At 48.6% G+C, this 19,788-nt stretch overlaps 2 protein-coding genes across 2 annotated transcripts; one reads left to right on the top strand and one right to left on the bottom strand.

The window, feature by feature from the left end:
* The first annotated feature begins 1,262 nt into the window (after positions 1 to 1,262).
* LOC123078182 (phospholipid-transporting ATPase 1) lies at positions 1,263 to 7,710 on the top strand. Its single transcript, XM_044500594.1, has 7 exons — positions 1,263 to 2,908; positions 2,988 to 3,294; positions 4,651 to 5,362; positions 5,488 to 5,611; positions 5,705 to 5,924; positions 6,286 to 6,744; positions 7,311 to 7,710. The coding sequence occupies exons 1-7, from the start codon at positions 1,444 to 1,446 to the stop codon at positions 7,513 to 7,515; spliced, it is 3,492 nt and encodes a 1,163-aa protein (XP_044356529.1). The 5' UTR covers positions 1,263 to 1,443; the 3' UTR covers positions 7,516 to 7,710.
* Positions 7,711 to 8,003: 293 nt separating this feature from the next.
* LOC123078183 (cyclic dof factor 3) lies at positions 8,004 to 12,930 on the bottom strand. The gene is made up of 2 exons (XM_044500595.1): positions 12,712 to 12,930; positions 8,004 to 9,892 (listed from the first exon to the last, which is right to left on the bottom strand). The coding sequence occupies exons 1-2, from the start codon at positions 12,790 to 12,792 to the stop codon at positions 8,543 to 8,545; spliced, it is 1,431 nt and encodes a 476-aa protein (XP_044356530.1). The 5' UTR covers positions 12,793 to 12,930; the 3' UTR covers positions 8,004 to 8,542.
* Between the last annotated feature and the right edge of the window lie 6,858 nt (positions 12,931 to 19,788).

Here is a 19,788-nt window from a genome sequence, read left to right as displayed (position 1 = left end):
CGCAATGGGCTTCTTCCAAACAGGCTTGCAGTCTCACCAGCTGGGCTGCCGGCGAAGCTATAGTGCTTCCGAACGGTTTCCCGGCACCACGTGAAGTGAGAAGCCAAGCAAGAAGCTGAATTTGAAAAGTTTTTGAGAAGCTGTAGGACATTAGAACATGCCCTGATTGTAGTCGTTGCTAGGTGTATACAATTTTGGATGCAATTTCTGTTACTTCAGGTGTTTTTTTACTGCCATGACAATTAATGTGACGAATAGATTGAAAAGAATATGGAAATCACTTAAATTCAACCGGATGATTTTCTGGAAAGATCAGCCGCGTCTCTAGCGAGCCACGCGTCCTGGTCTTACTCCCACACACATCGATAGCCCAGCCCATCCTTATCCTCTAGCGCTTTCCTTTCCCCACCACTCATTCTTTCTTTCCCCAAATTCAGCACAGAGCCACAACTTGCAGCAATTGCCGGCGATGCGAGTCCCCCGATTGCTGCCAGCGGACGGCGACCTCCCCACGCCTTCTTCCTCTCCGGTCGGCAGAGCTGTTGCTACCACGAGTGGCCGCCGCTGCGCTGGAATGGTGGGATGGACCCTTGCAGTAGGCAGGTTGCGGCTGGCCTTCCATTATCGGCTGGCTGTGGATCTCTCGCCGGAGCGGCATCCCTCGTGGTGGTGCAAAGCAATGTCCAGCGCGACGCGCTCGTGGTGCTGCCGGCGCCCGATGCAACGTGCTTCGCTCGCGGTGCTGCAGGAAAGTGCGCCCTGGGTTGCAACGGAGCGCTACCGAAGGGTGCAATGGAGCGTCGTGTGAGTCGTTGAAGTTCCATCGGGGCTGCAATGAAGCGTCGTGGGGCCGTTGAAGCTCGCCACGGATTGCAATGGAGCGTCGCCGGTGTTGCCATGGATGCTGCTGCGCTGGGTGTTGGCATTTTGAGCAGCACCCAGTGTTGCGATGCAGCAGTTGCTGGCGGCTCCGGTGCTGCGATGCACCAGTCGACGGCGGCTCCGGTGCTGCGAGATTGCCGACAGGTAAAGACGCTGGATCATGGGCGTGGTGAATGGAAGAACAGAGAAAGAAGACAACGACTTTGTTTGTTGAGGAAGAAGACAGTGACTCTGTTTGTTGAGATCGCACGGCCACCATCCATCGGATCCGACGGCTGGCTAGGCGGCTTAATTTTGTGACAAATCAATCGGAAATTTGAGAGATTGGAATCCCTCTTGAAATCGGGCAATTAGGGGAGAGGCTCCTCCAAATTTGCCACCAACCTGCTCGTGTCTCCCCAAATCGCGCCCCAGCCCCCAAACGGAAAACTCTCGAACCCGTAAAGGCTCCGCTTCTTCTCCAAGCTCCTCACCTCACCGCCAGCTTTGACCTCGCCGGCGTCCACCCAAATCCGCCCCGCCCATGGCTCAGACCACCCAATAGTTCTCGCCACCTCCCCCATGACGTCCGAGCGCCCGCTCATCGACGTCGCCTCCCCGCACCCGCCGGCGGCGGCGTCGCAACTCCCGCCGTCGCAGCCGGAGCCTCCCGTTCGCGCTGACCACCTGGGCTTCTCCGTTGAGGTCCCGGGCCCCTTCCGCCCCTCCCGCCGCGACCAGCCCGACCCGTCCGCGTCGGAGCGGGAGCTCCACGAGGGGGGTGAGTACCGCGCCGTCGCTGTGGGGGAGCCCTCGCCGGAGTTTGCCGGCAACGCTGTCCGGACGGCCAAGTACTCCGCGCTCACCTTCCTGCCGCGCAACCTGTTCGAGCAGTTCCGACGGCTGTCGTACGTCTACTTCCTCGCCATCACCGTGCTCAACCAGCTCCCCCAGGTCGCCGTCTTTGGTCGTGGCGCGTCTGTTCTCCCGCTGGCCTTCGTGCTCTTCGTCACCGCTGTCAAGGACGCCTACGAGGACATCCGCCGCCACCGCTCCGACCGCAGGGAGAACAACCGCCTCGCCGCCGTCCTCGCGCCTCAAACCGCCGGCGAGTACCTCCCCAAGAAATGGAAGCACATACGCGTCGGGGACGTCGTACGCGTCGCGTCCAACGAGACGCTCCCCGCCGACATGGTACTGCTCGCCACTAGTGACCCCACTGGCCTCGCGCACGTCCAGACCGTCAATCTTGACGGGGAGACCAACCTCAAGACGAGGTATGCCAAGCAGGAGACGCAGTTGAGTTTCTCTCACGACGGCCACGTAGCTGGTATGCTGCACTGCGAGCGGCCCAACAGGAACATTTATGGGTTCCAGGCGAATTTGGAGATCGACGGCAAGCGTGTCTCACTCGGACCGTCCAACATTGTGCTCCGTGGTTGTGAGCTCAAGAATACCACCTGGGCAATAGGGGTTGTGGTTTATGCTGGAAAGGAGACTAAGGTCATGCTCAATAACTCTGGGCCGCCATCCAAGCGTAGCCGCTTGGAGACTCAGTTGAATCGGGAGACAGTCATATTGTCCATTATGCTCATTGGGATGTGCATAACTGCATCAGTGCTCGCAGGGATTTGGCTGCTGAATCACCAGCGGGAGCTTGAGTTCACCCAATTCTTTAGAGAAAAGGATTACACAACCGGGAAGAACTACAATTACTATGGAATCGGAATGCAGATATTCGTTACATTCCTCATGGCCGTCATAGTGTATCAGGTCATCATTCCTATCTCATTGTATATATCAATGGAGTTGGTACGACTTGGGCAAGCATATTTCATGGGCGCCGACAATGACTTGTATGACGAATCGTCAAGGTCCAGGTTCCAGTGCAGGGCTCTGAATATAAATGAGGATTTGGGGCAGATTAAGTATGTTTTCTCTGATAAGACAGGGACGCTGACAGAGAACAAGATGGAGTTCATGTGTGCATCCATTCACGGAGTTGATTACAGTTCTGGCAAACCTGCATGCGGGTCCTCAGTTGTAGGTACGATGACTTCAATTTATATTACTTGTTTGATGTTGCTGTTTCCTAATAAGACCTCTTATTTGCTGGTTTTGGTCAGTTGATGATCTTCTGTGGACACCAAAAATGGCAGTTAGGACTGACCCTCAGCTTTTGAAGTTATTGAACAATGACAGCTCAAATGAGGAAGCAAAGCTTGTCCTTGAATTCTTCCTTGCTCTTGCTGCCTGCAATACAATTGTGCCACTTGTCCTGGACACTAGAGATCCTAAACAAAAGTTGATTGACTATCAGGGTGAGTCCCCTGATGAGCAGGCACTAGCTTATGCTGCAGCATCTTATGGCATTGTGCTTGTTGAGCGAACATCTGGTTACGTAGTGATCGATGTCCTTGGTGACAGACAGAGGTAAGATAGCTCTCAACTTTCGCTTTGTGACCATTGTATTTGGCAATACTTCATGAGTGTGTTTTCGTTAGAATTTAGTACCGGCTATCTAACTGAAATGCAAAATTTTGTGATATCAAAAGTTATTATGTGACTAGGAGTGGAGGGACACTATGATCCTTGATCTCTTCATCTCTAGAAAACTATAAGCAGACATACTGCCTGTGTAGTCTCCTACAGTCTAGGGCAGCTGGTAGTTGGTAGCATCAAGCATATGATTACGGCTAGCACAAATGTTTTTATGCCTTTTGCTTTGTAATGTTACTGATGTCATTTCCGACCCGAAAAGAACTAACGAGTAGATCCTAAGGTTATTAACGTGACATTAGGGCTTGTGCCACACCCAGTGCTGAAAGCTCCCACACAAGGTGGGGTCTGGGGAAGGGAATTTCTAGACAGCCTTACCCGTGCATAATAATTCTGCAAGGAGGCTGATTTGAACCCAGGACTCTACTACTGTGCCTGGCCTGCCCTTCAACTGTTTGGCTGGGAGGAACTTCCAAATTTGAACAGTGGTAGGAAATTCGTTTGTCAATTTAGAAAATTATTTTAATTATACAGGGCCAATAGGCAAATATGTGAGTTATCAGTCCATACAATTTTGCTGTTTTTCATTCTTCTGTGTGAGTCAGTTGTCAAGTGGAACTGTACACGTCAAGTTGACATCTATTTTAGGAGTTATCTCCATTACCAATTCAGTGTGTCAAATTGTATTCGTTGGGGCTTTGTCCCATAGTAGGTGTTTCGATGTCAAGCATTCTGCAGTGGGTTCCCCGGCGATGCTGAACTCACTCTCCCCTTTCCCTCTGCTTCTGGACTTGGAACTGCTGTATTTCCCTTATTTGCTTAACGGAAAGGGGTTATGCCCGGTTCAAAAAAAATGTCATTTTGGACATGTCTTAAGTCAAACTTTAAAACATGGACTACAGATATTGTTCCAAATATTTAGATTGAGAACTTGTAAATCATATGTTCGGATTTGTCTCGAAAGTATATTCATATAATGTAATGATTTTCCATAATTAGCGGTCAAAGGTAAATCTCGAAGACCAGTTCAGTATTCAAAATGAAATGTATTTGTGATATGGAGGGAGTAATATATTTTGCAACATGCGGTGCGATTCATTTCACACTTGACCCAAATTTAATACTCCCTCTGATCCATATTAATTGTTGCTGGTTTATTAATTGTTACTTGGCTTACGTGCCAGTACTAATCTACTATCTCATATCCTTTACGTGCCAGTTTTGATTCAATAGATCATTAGCACGCTTGGCTTACAGTTCTGATGTATCCTGCCGGTATGTAATGTGCAGATTTGATATATTAGGACTTCATGAGTTTGATAGTGATCGTAAGAGGATGTCTGTCATTGTCGGCTGCCCTGATAAGACTGTTAAGTTATATGTCAAAGGCGCAGACAGTTCAATGTTTGGAATTATCAACAAATCATTAGAGCTGGACAATGTTCGTGCTACAGAGGCACATCTCCACAAATATTCATCACTTGGCCTAAGAACTCTTGTTGTTGGTATGCGTGAATTGAGTCAACCTGAATTTGAGGAGTGGCAGTTGGCATATGAGAAGGCTAGCACAGCAGTACTTGGCAGGGGAAATTTACTCCGATCAATTGCAGCCAATGTAGAGTGCAATATCCACATATTGGGGGCCTCTGGGATTGAAGATAAGCTTCAAGATGGGGTACCAGAAGCAATAGAATCTCTTCGGCAAGCAGGCATGAAAGTTTGGATTTTAACAGGGGATAAGCAGGAGACAGCAATTTCTATTGGCTACTCTTGTAAGCTGCTGACAAATGACATGACACAAATTGTGATAAATAACAATTCTAAGGAGTCTTGCAAGAGAAGTCTCGAGGAAGCACTTGCAAGAACTAAGGAGCACAGAGTTGCTTCGTCAATTGGCTCACCGTATCCAGTGTTAGCATCAGAATCTTCTGGTACAGTTCTTGCTTTGATTGTGGACGGTAACAGCCTTGTTTACATACTTGAGACAGAGTTGCAAGAAGAGGTACTACTCGTCCATATGTAGTTCTATCAATGCTGTACTAATTTTCTTTTGTCCTTCTCAGTGATAAGATCATCTTATAAAGATGCCATAACTGACACATGGTCTGTCTTATTTTGTTGTGATAGCTTTTCAAAGTAGCAACAGAATGTAGTGTTGTCTTATGTTGTCGAGTGGCTCCTCTACAAAAGGCAGGCATAGTTGCGCTTATCAAAAACAGGACAGATGATATGACCTTAGCAATTGGTGATGGTATACCCTCCTGCTTCCTCTATTATGTTACATTTTTATTTAGGAGACAACGTGTGCATTATTAATACTGTTTACTTAACCTGTGACATTCAGGAGCAAATGATGTTTCAATGATTCAAATGGCTGATGTTGGGGTTGGTATCAATGGCCAAGAAGGAGGACAAGCTGTTATGGCATCAGATTTTTCTATGGGACAATTCAGATTCTTGGTTCCTCTTCTATTAGTTCATGGTCACTGGAATTATCAAAGGATGGGTTACATGATCCTTTACAACTTCTACAAGAATGCCACATTTGTCTTGGTTCTTTTCTGGTAAGGTTTTTTTAGAGGGGACAAATACTTCATTACTGGGAAAATGTTACTACTAGTTTTGGTCAGAAAACAACTTGGCGGCTATTGAAATCATCCATATATTTTCTGGAAAATGTGGAGGCCTATAATTTTCTAGTGTTACATATAAGATGTGTACCTTGGCATTATAAATTTATGACCATTTTTTTTTGCGGTGATATGATAATAATTTTATGGTCAGAAATTATTACCATAATTTTTTGTTTAGTTGGTTGAATTATTCAAAAAATATTGTATGGATCACCTCTTTATTTTTCCTATTTTTTGCATGGATAGTAAAAAAATATAGCCCCCCAAAATAATGCTTATGATGTGATCTCAGGTATGTGCTTTATACATCATTCACTTTGACGACTGCTATCACCGAATGGAGTAGTCTCCTGTATACTGTGCTTTATACATCCCTTCCAACAATTGTTGTTGGTATTCTTGACAAGGATCTTAGCAAGTCAACACTGCTAGCTTACCCAAAGCTTTATGGATCTGGCCAACGGAATGAGAAGTATAATTTGAATTTGTTTGTCCTCAATATGCTTGAAGCACTTTGGCAGAGTTTGGTTGTGTTCTACATACCGTATTTTGCATATCGACAAAGTACTATAGGCATGTCTAGTCTTGGAGATTTGTGGGCACTTGCATCAGTCATTGTTGTAAATATGCAATTGGCCATGGACATCATTCGGTGGAATTGGATTATACATGCGTTCGTATGGGGGACGATAGCAGCAACAGTGATTTGTCTCTTTGTGATAGATTCGATATGGGTTCTTCCTGGTTATGGGTAAGTGCTTCACCTCCCACATCTTATTGCTGATGCCATTATTTTTGTATTCCATGCAATAGCTGTGAAGTTGACAAAAAGATGCAGTAGTCTTTAAAACCTTTAAAGGTATTCTGACTGTTTTCTCCATCAGACATATACGATTGCAAGTTTCCTGCAACATGTGTTTGTATTATAAGGGATGAGTTCTCCGAAGAAACGAAATAAACTCTGAGCTGTTATAACTGCAATTGGGAGCCCGAGCTTGTGATATGTAGATTCTGATTCGACGTGCCCCTTGTGATAATAAATCAACAGGCAGCATCTCACCCGTGCGCATGGCCCTTGCTCTTTTGTTTCATTCCAGCATAACATTTTATTTATTTCCTTTGCACTATAATTCTTTTAGAATACATAGATTAAATGCTATCTTTTTCTTTGCAAGCATCTGTGGGCTTCTTACAAGTAAAATGAGCTATTTGCCCATGTTTTCTTGAGTGGGATTTCTGATAAGTGCAACACCTGTTGCTCTTGTTTATGATTATCTATAATAGATGCAACCAACTGACACCAAACACTAATTTCAGGGCCATCTATCACATAATGGGGCAAGGCTTGTTTTGGTTACTGCTGCTTATCATTGTTGTCACAGCAATGGTCCCACATTTTGCAATCAAGGCTTTCTCAGAGCATTTTGTTCCCAGTGATATTCAAATCGGCCGAGAAATAGAGAAGTTTGAGGCTTTAAATCAGGTGAACCATTCGGAAATTCCAATGCGAACGTTTTCATGACCCTTGCAGGGGAATTGCATATAGTGTTACTATTCTTTCTTATATTCTGTTTCTTTTGTTCGTTTCCGCCCTTTCAGTGTGTATACGGGCCATTCATTTGTTAACGGCAATAGATTTAGCCTCCAGGGTGTGTGTATGTATGTATTCTATCTAACATTTACTGAAAAGGAAATAGAAATTGTTGACATCCAAGAATTTGTGCCCTGGTGTGTGGTGTCCACCATCAGTCATAAGGTGAATGGGTGAATACTGCGATGTATATTATCACTTATTCTTCTATCTGAAATATGTATTGTTGCCCATATGTTTTGTGCCATTGTTGCTCGTGCTGGTCTAACCCTTTTTTTTTTATAAACGCACTTAGATATGTTTGAGCATACAATGGGCACATGAACATCCATGGTTCACATGACATACTATATTCAGATTTGTCTACATCAAACAGAGTTGGTTCCATTTCGGTTCCTGAATTAAGCATTTGGAGAAGGTTAGCATAACAATCATTTCATAAACTTGAGAACATGTTAGCTACATACAAACATCAGAGCATCAATCCTCCTAAAACGGAAGAGAACATCATAATTAACATTTTGGCCCCATCAATGTAAGCGCTATAGGTCTCATGCTTGCAGATGGAGCACGCTCTGAATTCCAGCAGACCATAGTTCTCTATGTTTCGCTGACCATTTCGATGCACCATGCCACTTTCCAAACTTGACCAGTGCTTAGAAAACTCGCTGCATGTTTTACATAAATATACTCCCTGAAGAAGCAGAAACATCTGACGAACCTACACGATGGCTGAACAAAAAGTTGAGCACTGGTAGATCTTTAATTGATTTGAGTTGGCTGTAGGAGTGCCTGCAGTCTAGGAACATATAAACTCAAGACGATGCCCTGCAAAAAACACTGACCATACTGGGCATATCCCCCTTCTTTTGGACAACACTCATGGCTGATGGCATTGGTTAGAAACAAAAGACCAAGCTTCTCAAGTCCTCTCCTGAAATGACTGAGATCAAGCTTCTCAAGTCCTCTCCTGAAATGACTGAGAGCGCGAAAAGGCCGCTGGATTGGCCTGCAGAGCCTGTGGAGATTCTGGTGTCTTGTCATTTTTTAGAACCTTCATCTGGAAAGGCTCAAACATGCCTTTCTCATCAGGTTTGATGCCTAGAGTATCCCGGACCGAAGTCTTTGTGGTCTCAGCTGGGTCATCAATTCTTAGAGTTTTAGGGACCTGTACGTTGTTTTCCCTATCCTCTTCTTGCAGGTCTGCTTCTCTTGAATGCTTTCCAAGTGTAGGAGAATTGTCCTCTGAGCATGTGATTTTGTTTGGAGGGCCATTACTTCCAGGACATGGTGAACTCCACATTCCATTAGGCCAACCAGGAATGCAGCTCCAAAGTGGTGGTGGCATCATAGGAAAGGAAACAACAGGCGTGCAAATTCCTGGAGCTGCCATCATCAATGGAGGCGCCCACGGCGGCAGACCGTGCTTCACATTTTCCAACCCTTGAATGGGCTCTGTTGAGCACTGAGCAGCTGCCATGACAGCAATACTGTTCCATCCAGGACTCCAGGGAAACACCAAAGCAGGTCCGTGAGGGTGAGGCAATGTGATGCCATTATAGTATCCTAACACATTGCTTGGCTCTTTTTTAACCGCGCTATCCGGCGTATGATTTTCTGAGCAACCCGACACTGTCGCTGGAGATGGACATGATTGTTCTTCGCTATTATCACCAGAGGCCAAGGAAACAAGGTGAGTATCCTTCTGTTCTTCAATATTATGGATTGAAGACATAGGCTTACAAACTGGCACTTGAGATCCGAACTCCTTTACTGTTTCATTTTCTTTAATTGGCCCTGGAAGAACCTGCGGTAAAAGTGGAAGAGCTAGATGGTGGATCTCATTGGAAACATCTCCGGGAGCAGCTATGTTAGCATCACATGACATCATAGCATGGCGGAAGTGAGAGGCATGCTTATTTCTGCGTCTTCCAGAACCTACAGGGACATTCCTAATATTTCCACCAGCAGTCCAATACCTCTGGCAATTCCTGCAGAAGTGCCTGGGCTGGCTAACATTGTAATTGTTGAAGTAGCAGAACTTTGTTTCCATGCTATTGCAGCGAGGGCATGGCACGATTATATCAGGCTTCTTGAGTACCTTGTCTTGGCCAGATCCATCAGACCCAGTTTTAATCTCCTCAGATTTGAAACCAGTTCTCACTTCCACCCCATGTTTGCTGATAGCTTGATCATTCTGCTCTCTATTCTTGGAACAGAAAGGAGTTGCTTCGACATTCAAAAGCTTGTTTGAGACACAAGGCATGACATCATTGCTGTTTGCATCATTTCCAAGCTTGGTGACAACCTGAAAAATATTATTTAACATGCATGAAATAGATAATTCAAATTGGTATACCATAATTTTTATAGTGCCGACAGAGAGAATGCAAAATTGAGCATAGTTCATGTTGAGTTAGCTACAAACATAGGCAATAAGAAGTTAAAGTTTTACAAAAAATCAATGCTGATCAGGTTACTGTTATTTTCTCAAATTACTATAAGGCACAGAAATATGGCATACTGGAAACAATGCAGACACCGCTGGCATAAGAGAGTACGAGACTACGGAAGATTTTATCATAGTAGCTGCTAAAATTATGTGATGTCATAACATCTACTTGATATCATAGCTGATTTAAACAAGCAACACATTCTTCAGTCATGTACAATTTAGTTTCATGTTTATCCATGAATTGCATGCCTCACTATGTTTGTTCATGTTCAGGTGTTAAGCGTTGACTCATATTACCAATAATTTCCCCTGTGTACTGCCCCTTTCTTTATAATATTCAGTTGTCCGTTTCTCTGTTATACTTGCAATCGTGGAATCGAAACTGCTGTACACACGACATATAGGGTGAACGACCCTTGCACGATGGTCCATCCAGCGGTTTGCAGACAACTGTTGCCATGCATGGACGGCTTAAATGGATTGTCGTTCAATAATCGTCTACCTACTGTCGTCTGTATAGCAGTGCTGCTCTTTCATACTTGGGGTTAAGAACTAGTACCTTTCAAGGAACCAGGGGTGTTACTGGAGGAATAGTAAGGCACTTCTGTTTCACGATAAAGCACTAGATCCAAGGTGGTGCTACCATGGTGCAAGGGTACCCAGCTCTTCTTTTGCAAAAGAAGAGTAATTTGCACGGCAAGTGTTTTGGGGAGATTTTATCATTCTTCACTGCACAATGGGCCAACGATAAGCTCCTCCGGTAAGTCCTTGACCCCCTCACGGTCCCTAGCTATATATCATTTCCCTTTTTGCACAACTGCCTAAATACTAACAACACACTATACTTGTTATAACAAAAAAAAAGTTCTATGTACAGGGGCAAGATAGAGCTGGTCAATGTATACTCCATATGCAGCAATTTCTTAAAATAACCCTTTGTAACAATCAGACAAAATTATGGATCCGAACTGCAGTAGTTTCTTATAGGAACCTTCAAAGAGCTAGTAAAAAATAATAAATCAAACAACGATCTTTGAAATCCTGGCTCTGCCATGGACTAGATTAAGAGCTAGAGCTACTTAAGACAAAAGTACCAGAACCATTGACTACTGTGCATGTATTTACCTATAACACGATATGCACATGAGTAGGCTTTGCATTTCCACGTAGGTTGCAAAATCATTTGGTGGAATTAGTTTGGTATTTGATATTGGTTAAAATGCACATATAATATTACATTGATTCGCTTGACGCTATGTTGATCAGTATCTATGACAGATGTTTTGAATTAAATAATAATTCCAACTGGTTGGCATAGCTTTGGTTCTATCATGAAGCATAAATGAATTTCATGAGCACCAGTTTTGACATTCCAAAGACAAGACATAAACTGATTTTGGAGGTCCATAGCAGAACTGTTTGCAAACCAAGCTTCCCTCTAGTTCAACTTAAGAGTAGAAGCAATGTTTTTCTACGACTGCAATTAAGGGCTTGTTTCCTAAAATTCAGCTTTGATTTAGAAGACACAAGCCAAACGGGGTAGCTTCACAATATGCCGCTTCGTAAAAAAATTAGGATATGGGGTCCAACTCCCTGTTTTTTGTGAAACTCTTCAGGGGGTGCTCCAAAAACTCCAAAAGCTGGAGTTGGGAAAAAATTACCCGCCACTGCCACCAAATAGATCCTTTCCACCAAATTGCCATTCTTGAAGCTAGAGTTAACTGGAAGCTAGACATTCTCTTTGGTCTTTTTGATGGAGCCGCAACTCCTGTGTGAAACTGCTCTAAAGTGAATTTGGTCGACTAAAACTGATTTTCGTGGAACGGAGCAGTCCCAAACAGGCCCTAAGCATTTAGATTCTGTTGGGCTTTCGTAGCCACGGGGCAAAACACCGGCTTAGTCTTACTAATAAAGATGAATTTTATCTTAACAATCTCAGTGCAAACGTATTTGATCAAAGAAGCTGAAGTTCCGTTTTTCATTTGGCAAGGAAAGGCTAAATGAAGGAATCCTTATGGACATAGGGATTTATTTAACCGTTTCCTTTCTCAATAGAGAACTGTTTCCTTTTAGTACACCTTTTCAAGATGGGGACTATCAAGGACAAGCAGGCTGGTAGCACATACCAATCCAAGGCACTGCTGTCTACATCTTGTCAAATCAAGAAGGCCCTCGGTAGGGTAGGACACAAAGATAGCCCGAAATTAATTGCATGAACCCTACTTAGGAAGACCAAGAAACGTAATTGAATGGTGGAGACAAACATAATTATAGGAGGTTCTGAAGAGCGAGTAAGCAGACTCCCCTCTGTTGTCGAAAAGGGTGGGGTTTGGATAACAAAGGGAAAGGGTCCATTCATTTATATGGTTCAAACACGCATCAAGCAGAATGGCAGCAAAAGGATAAAAAACAGTTTGAAAAATAACAACAATAGAAATGGTTCCTGAAGAACACTAGTAGCAATTAACCGGTGGCCTCTTGGGAGGGGAAGACGGAGCTGCAATGCCACCTTTCCAAAAAAAGAAAAACGAAGCTGTAACCGCAAAGACCTAAACAAAACCAGCCGCACATTTGACAGCACAAAGCCGCCAAGAAAGAAGAAGAGCGCATCAAATCGGCAAGTGAAAGGAACCGGAGAAGTCCCCCGCCGTGTCCAAGGAAAAGGAACTAACCTCGGCCGCGGCGTCGAGGAGCGGGATGGTGCGGCCGAAGAGCTTAATGGCGGCGTCCCCCCGGTCCCTAAGCGCGGCCATGGCGGCGTCCCGATCTCGGGTGGTGGGTGTATGGCATGTCACTGGGCCTGGGGCTGGGTCATGCGGGTTGGAGTAGGCGGTGAGCGAACTGGAGATGGAAGTCCCACAAATAATTGTGCGTGGATGGGCGAGCCAAAAATGCAGCCTAGCCTAGCCTACTTTTGGGGCTTTTGCACCGGGGCAGCCGGTAAAAGTCACAAAGGCAATGCACCCACGCAAAAGATTATCTACTTTCTTTCTGCCAATGAATCATACGCACGATTATCCTAACCCGAGCAGGTCAATTTTTTGACGGGAAAGTCAATTTGGTTACTACTAGTACTGACCCTGTTTTGAGTCTCTGATTTTGGCTTTTGGACAGGGGACTGAGTAAAGGATGGACTTATTGGTCAGGTACGAGGCCTAGGCGTGAGAAAAAATATTCTCCGCTACTGTGGATGCAGTAAGAAATTTTTGCAACTAGTCCTACCACTGAGGCTGAGCACCGAGATATTGGGCATATTGGTTGCTGAAACAGTGAACGTGATCTCTGGCGCACACGCACAGCACAGAGGAGCAGTGACCGGGTGAACCCGGTTGCGCGCCAACCATCCCTGGTGGCAGATCCACGTCAGCCGCCGCTTTTTGCGAGCCGACGCAACGGCAGCGCGTCGCTTTTGCACAAATGCAGTGGGCCCCACTTGGACAAAGCGCTTCCTCGCTTTTTATCAAAAATCAATTCTATTTTACTCCTGGTGCTGTTCTACCCTTTCCAGAAGGTTCTTGGTTCGGGTTATAGTCACTGTGACATTTGATCGAAGAAAGGGACAACGCAATTAGTGAAAAATAAATCGTGTTCGAAGCCTAAAATGGATACGCGATCGAACGAATACCCGTGTAAGCACAAGCTAGGTATATAACAAGACCACGTTTTTTTCTTTCAGGGAACAAGATTGCCCTAGCAGTGGACGAATGAATATGATTACAGCCGAACTGCAGCATATCGCCTAATTAAGAATAACTTAGAGCAACTACAACGCGCCGACCCATTTTGTTCTCGCATGTCCATTTGAATAGGAGCGGACAGAAAAATCAGCCCAACACACTGACCCAAACGGATGCGCGTCCGCTATTTGTCCGCCAGCCGACCCATTTGCTGCCCAATTTTGAGCCTCATTTGCGTCGGCGCGGACACGAGACGAACACGCGCGCCGCGGCCAACTACTCCCCCCTCGCCCGCCAGTCGGTGGCAAAGCATCCACCATTTCTCTTCATTTTCCCAAAACCCTCCCGACTGCCCGCTCCCAGCCACTCGCCATGGACGACGCCCTCGATGTCGCGGACGGCCTCGCCTCCCTCGCGTCGTCCGGCATCACTTCCGCCCCCTTGGGCAAAGGCAAGCCCCGCGCCCCCGCAAGACCGCCGCCGCGCCCAAGAAGAAGAAGCAACTGACGCCCGAGGAGCGGGCTGCGGAGTTGGTGAAGAGGAAGGGTCAAAGGCATGCGGCAGACGCAAGGGATGAAGCAGCCGTCGCCGCCGCCGCGCAGCAGGAGGAAACCAACGCCCGCGTCGCGGCGGCAACGTGGGAGGCCCTGATCTACCTAGGGTTAAACCCTGGCTAGCTCGGGCTCGTCAACGCCGCCGTGGCCGTGGCCAGCACCAGCTCGTCCGTGTTTCCTCGGATGGTGCTGCCAGAGTCGCCTCGCGCGTCGGCGACGCACCCGATTCCTGGCTTCCACATCTACCCGCAAGCCTCCCAACTCTCCGGGGAATGCTCGCGGGAGGTGAGCGTGGTGGCGCCTTCCACACCCGCGCCCCGCGCCAATCGACCTCAACGCCATGTCGGTGGCCGGTACCTCGTCATCCGGAGGGGCGAGGAAACACGCGTGGGAGATGCCAGCCGACGTGCTCCCTGACGCCTGCAATTTGTTCGACAGAATGCCGGGGGGCGGCGACGGCGAGATGACCAACCGTCTCATGAAGAGCATCATCTCTGAGGGTGGTGCGGCGGCCGCCGGCTGGCTATGATCCCGATGTGACCCAAAGCCAAGACGGTTGAGGGTCGTTCACGCCGGCGACCTATGATCAAGCTGGCATGCACGACGCCTTCATGCAAGATCAGGTCGCCCTGGACCTGGACGGCTTCCCGCTCGACCACGAGTTTCCGGAGGACTATGGCCTCGAGGAAGAGAATCAGTTGGACATCAACAGAGAGCCTTTGTTCGAGGACGAGCTTGCCAACCAAGCCGTCGGGGCGAAGCCGAGCGCAAGAGCAAGCGGACGAAAGCATACACGGCGTCCGAGGACAAGCTCCTTTGTGAGTGTTGGAGGGACATTGGGCGAGGCCCCAAGGTCGGTGCCGAAGAAAAGGCATCAAACCTTTGGATTCGTGTCCATCGTGAGTTTCATGATCGCAAGAATTTTGCGCCGTACCAAATGCATAGCACGCACAGGTGGGCGTCCATTTCGAAGCGATGGAGGGTGATACAACAAGAGTGCAACAAGTTTTGTGCCACTCTTGAGAGCATCAAGGCACGCCCCGTGAGCGGCATGCATGCAAGACATGGTATGCATGCGCGTCCCTCTTTGTTTTTCATTCTCTTTATGATATCCATTTTCCCATATGCTTACATGCTATTCATTTGTATGCATTCCAAGCTTTGGAGGCATTTAAGGTCCAACATGATTGGCAAACCTTTCAACCTCTCCCATTGTTGGAGGGTCATCAACGGGGAGGAGAAGTTCAAGGCGCAATATGCCGCCCTCATGGCGCGTGAGGGGAAGAAAGCCATGGAGGAGGTTGGGGAGGGCGAGAAGCCACAGCCTCGGAGGAAGACCAACTCCAAGAAGGAGGCCAAGCGAGATGCGGCGTCGAGCGCCTTGATCACAACCGTGGAGGGCATGATGACCAAGAAGGACTCAAGGGAGGAGAAGCGCCGGCAAGACAAGGTAGAGCAAATGAATGCCTTCATGGAGATCCAAACGAGGATGCTTGAGATGGAGGCGGAGAAGCAAGCCAAGATGCTAGAGACCGAGGTCGCCAATGCCAAGACCAAGGCGAAAGAAATGACTCTCGCTAGCATGATGACAGGGGTGGAGATCTTGAAGGTGGACCTCAACACCGTGTCACCGAGGGAGAGGCCATGGTTCGAGAAGATGCAGGCCGACATGCCCAAGTTCGACAACGAGTCATCTATGGTGGCGACCGCCATCCCTTTTTTGTATGCCGGACAAGTGTGCCGGTATGACCACGGCCGAGATGACGTGGTTGAATCTTCCGCCCCTTTTTGTGTGCTGGCACGTGTGCCGGCCGCTGGCAAGTGTGCCGGCCGCTGGCAAGTGTGCCAGCATGAGCTGTGTGGTGTTTTTTTTGGAGTTGGCATTGCATGCCGGCCGATGGCATGGTGCCGGCATGAACTTTGGGGCCGCTGACAATGATCTACAGCCATGGGTCTTTTCAAATTTGTGGGCCGACATGAAATGGGTATGTCGGCGTTCTGGGAACGGGGGTCCCCAGACTTGCGTGCCTGCGGCCCACGGCGTGGCTGCTCTAGCAGGCCCGTACGGCCCATCTTTATCAACAAGGCATTCAAGACCCTCGCGAGGCGGACGACGCAAGACCTCCTCAGGAGCGGCCTCGCCAGGCAGGCTCGTGAGGGGCGGAGAGATCAAGGCAAGGCAAACCTCGCGAGGTTCTCGTGACGTAGCCATGACGATCGAGACCAGGTGGGCGCCAGCGCGCGCAGCGTCCTTGTTTCCTCTTTGGTGCTAAGGAGGCAAGCGCAGGCGCGGAGTACCGAGGCATCAAGCAAAGGTTTCCATATCAGTGCAACGAGACCAAGACCAGCAGGACGGCAAAACGTAGGTCACCATGGAGCCCAAGGCGGCGTCACCACCAGAGCCTTTTGCAGGCGAAGACCGCTTTTGTCAGGATAAGCTGTACTAGCTGTCCCCTTTCAAATTGACCGTTGTTGGCTCCCTTCCCGCTCAATATTTGGGGAGAGGACCAGGGCCTCTATAAATAGGACTAGCCACCACAGTAGAAGGCAACTAACTCGAACAGAGCCTCAGGCATCTCAACTTGAGTAATCCTCACCCACACAAGTTCGCCAAGCACAAGAACACCTCATCCTCAGGAGGCTGTTCTTCCCCTTGTACTGTTCATCATCAGCCCAAGAGGCAATCCACCACCACCACACTGGAGTAGGGTATTACACCACAACGGTGGCCCGAACCAGTATAAATCTTGTGTCCCTTGTGTTGTGAGTTCGTTCTTGAGATCAGCAAAACTAGGACGTGGATCGGTAGGGGGGAAATCTTCGCGCGCACCCCAGTGTTCGAACCTTAAGGTTTTTGACGGAACCCGTGATCCGACATTTGGCGCGCCAGGTAGGGGTGCGCCGAAGCTTCCTTTCCGTCGCTCCACGTCCCGTTGCTCCATCGTCTCCATGGCGGACGCTCACCGTGCTCGTGCTGAGCGCCGGGCTGCCCTCGCCGCCCGCGCCGCTCAGATGGCTCCTGTCGGCGGGCCACCTCGTCGTTCCCCGTCACCTGCCGCCACTGGCCCGGCGGGGAACGAGCAGCAAGCGTCCTCGCTGCACCCCTCGGTGCGGCGGGACGGCCGCACCGCCACTCCATCGCTGACCCCGGCCGGTTCCTCGTCCCATGCACGTCGCGCTCCCATGGACGCGCGGGCCGCGCTCCTCATGGCGCACGAGCTCCTGCGCTACCGCCCAGTCGACGATCTCTACGAGGACTGGCTTGACCGCATCGCCGAGCTTGTCCGCGCCGCAGGGGGCTCCCCTGCGTCGTCCCTCTCTCTGCCTCGCCCTCCGCCAGCTACGGGCGACGTAGCTCACGGAGCACCTCCACCACCTCTACACCAAGACGGCGCCCTGGCGCCAAGGCGCGCGGCTCCATGGCGCGACCCACCGTGTCCGGCGCCCGCGTGTGAAGAAAGAAGCTGTCAAGAAGTCCCTCAACCGCAAGAGAACGCTCCGCCACTCCTCGCACCGCCGCGCCAGGATCGTTTGCTGCGGCAAGGCCCCGCGCCACTTGCCGTAGCGGTGCGCGGGCACCAAGACCAAGCTCCACCTCCAAGGCGGGCCCCGGTGAGGTGGTGACCACAGCCGGCTGCCGCGCCTTCACCCTCGAGCTGCGTAGCGTCGCCTGGTCGGGCAAGTTCAAGCCAGATCTGCCTCCTCGCTACGACGGCACCCCCGACCCCGCGGAGTTCTTGCAGCTCTACGAGCTGAGCATCGAGGCGGCCAACGACGATGATAAAGTCATGGTGAAATGGTTTCCCATGGCTCTCAAAGATGGCGCCCGCTCCTGGCTCCTGAACCTGCCCCCAGGCTCGATCTCCTCCTGGGACGAGATGTGTAACCGTTTCGTTGCCAATTTCCAGGGCACTCGCGACCGCCCGCCGGCCGCGAGTGACCTGCGCCGCGTCAAGCAACAACCAGGAGAGACCCTCCAGAAGTACATCCAGCGCTTCAACAATGTCCGCCTCAAGATCCCCAAGGTGATGGACGAGGCCATCATCTCCGCGTTTTCTGATGCCGTCCGCGATGTCAAGAAGGAGGAGCTCGCTATCCACGAGGAGTTGTGCACGTCTCTAGAGTTGTTCAACCTGGCGACCAAGTGCGCCAGAGCTGAGGAGGGGCGCCTCTCCCTCCTCGAGCTCCCGGCTGCGGACCTGGAGGAGAAGAAAGCCAAGGCCAAGGACGTGAAGCGCAAGGGAGCAGCCGTGCTCGCGGCGGAGCCGGACACCAAGCGTGGCAGGGACCAGCCCGAGTCATCCAAGAGCAGCCGACCATTCTGCGCCTTCCATAACCTGGATACCCACTGATAACCCACAAGTATAGGGGGATCGCAACAGTTTTCGAGGGTAGAGTATTCAACCCAAATTTATTGATTCGACAAAAGGGGAGCCAAAGAATATTCTCAAGTACTAGCAGTTGAGTTGTCAATTCAACCACACCTGGATAACTTAGTATCTGCAGCAAAGTATTTAGTAGCAAGGTAGTATGGAAGTAACGGTAACGGTAACAAAAAATATATTTTTGGGTTTTGTAGTGATTATAACAGTAGCAACGGAAAAGTAAATAAGCGAAGAACAATATGTGAAAAGCTCATAGGCATTGGATCGGTGATGGAGAATTATGCCGGATGTGGTTCATCATGTAACAATCATAACATAGGGTGACACAGAACTAGCTCCAATTCATCAATGTAATGTAGGCATGTATTCCGAATATAGTCATACGTGCTTATGGAAAAGAACTTGCATGACATCTTTTGTCCTACCCTCCCGTGGCAACGGGGTCCTATTGGAAACTAAGGGATATTAAGGCCTCCTTTTAATAGAGTACCGGACCAATCTTATGCTTCTACGACTATCGCTACCGCTTAGTGATAAAGTAAAGCATTATAGGGCGATTGCATTGCATACAATAAAACGAAAACCATATGGCTCCTGCCAGTTGCCGATAACTCGGTTACAAAACATGATCATCTCATACAATAAAATTTAGCATCATGCTTTGACCATATCACATCACAACATGCCCTGCAAAAACAAGTTAGACGTCCTCTACTTTGTTGTTGCAAGTTTTACGTGGCTGCTACGGGCTGAGCAAGAACCGTTCTTACCTACGCATCAAAACCACAATGATAGTTTGTCAAGTTGGTGCTGTTTTAACCTTCGCAAGGACCGGGCGTAGCCACACTCGGTTCAACTAAAGTTGGAGAAACTGACACCCGCCAGCCACCTGTGTGCAAAGCACGTCGGTAGAACCAGTCTCGCGTAAGCGTACGCGTAATGTCGGTCCGGGCCGCTTCATCCAACAATACCGCCGAACCAAAGTATGACATGCTGGTAAGCAGTATGACTTATATCACCCACAACTCACTTGTGTTCTACTCGTGCATATGACATCTACGCATAAAACCAGGCTCGGATGCCACTGTTGGGGAACGTAGTAATTTCAAAAAATTCCTACGGACATGCAAGAT

Source organism: Triticum aestivum, chromosome 3D, assembly GCF_018294505.1.
Source record: "Triticum aestivum cultivar Chinese Spring chromosome 3D, IWGSC CS RefSeq v2.1, whole genome shotgun sequence".
Taxonomy (NCBI): domain Eukaryota; kingdom Viridiplantae; phylum Streptophyta; class Magnoliopsida; order Poales; family Poaceae; genus Triticum; species Triticum aestivum.
The sequence above is the reverse complement of the archived record's forward strand: the minus strand, read 5'-3'. Positions and strand labels throughout refer to the sequence as shown.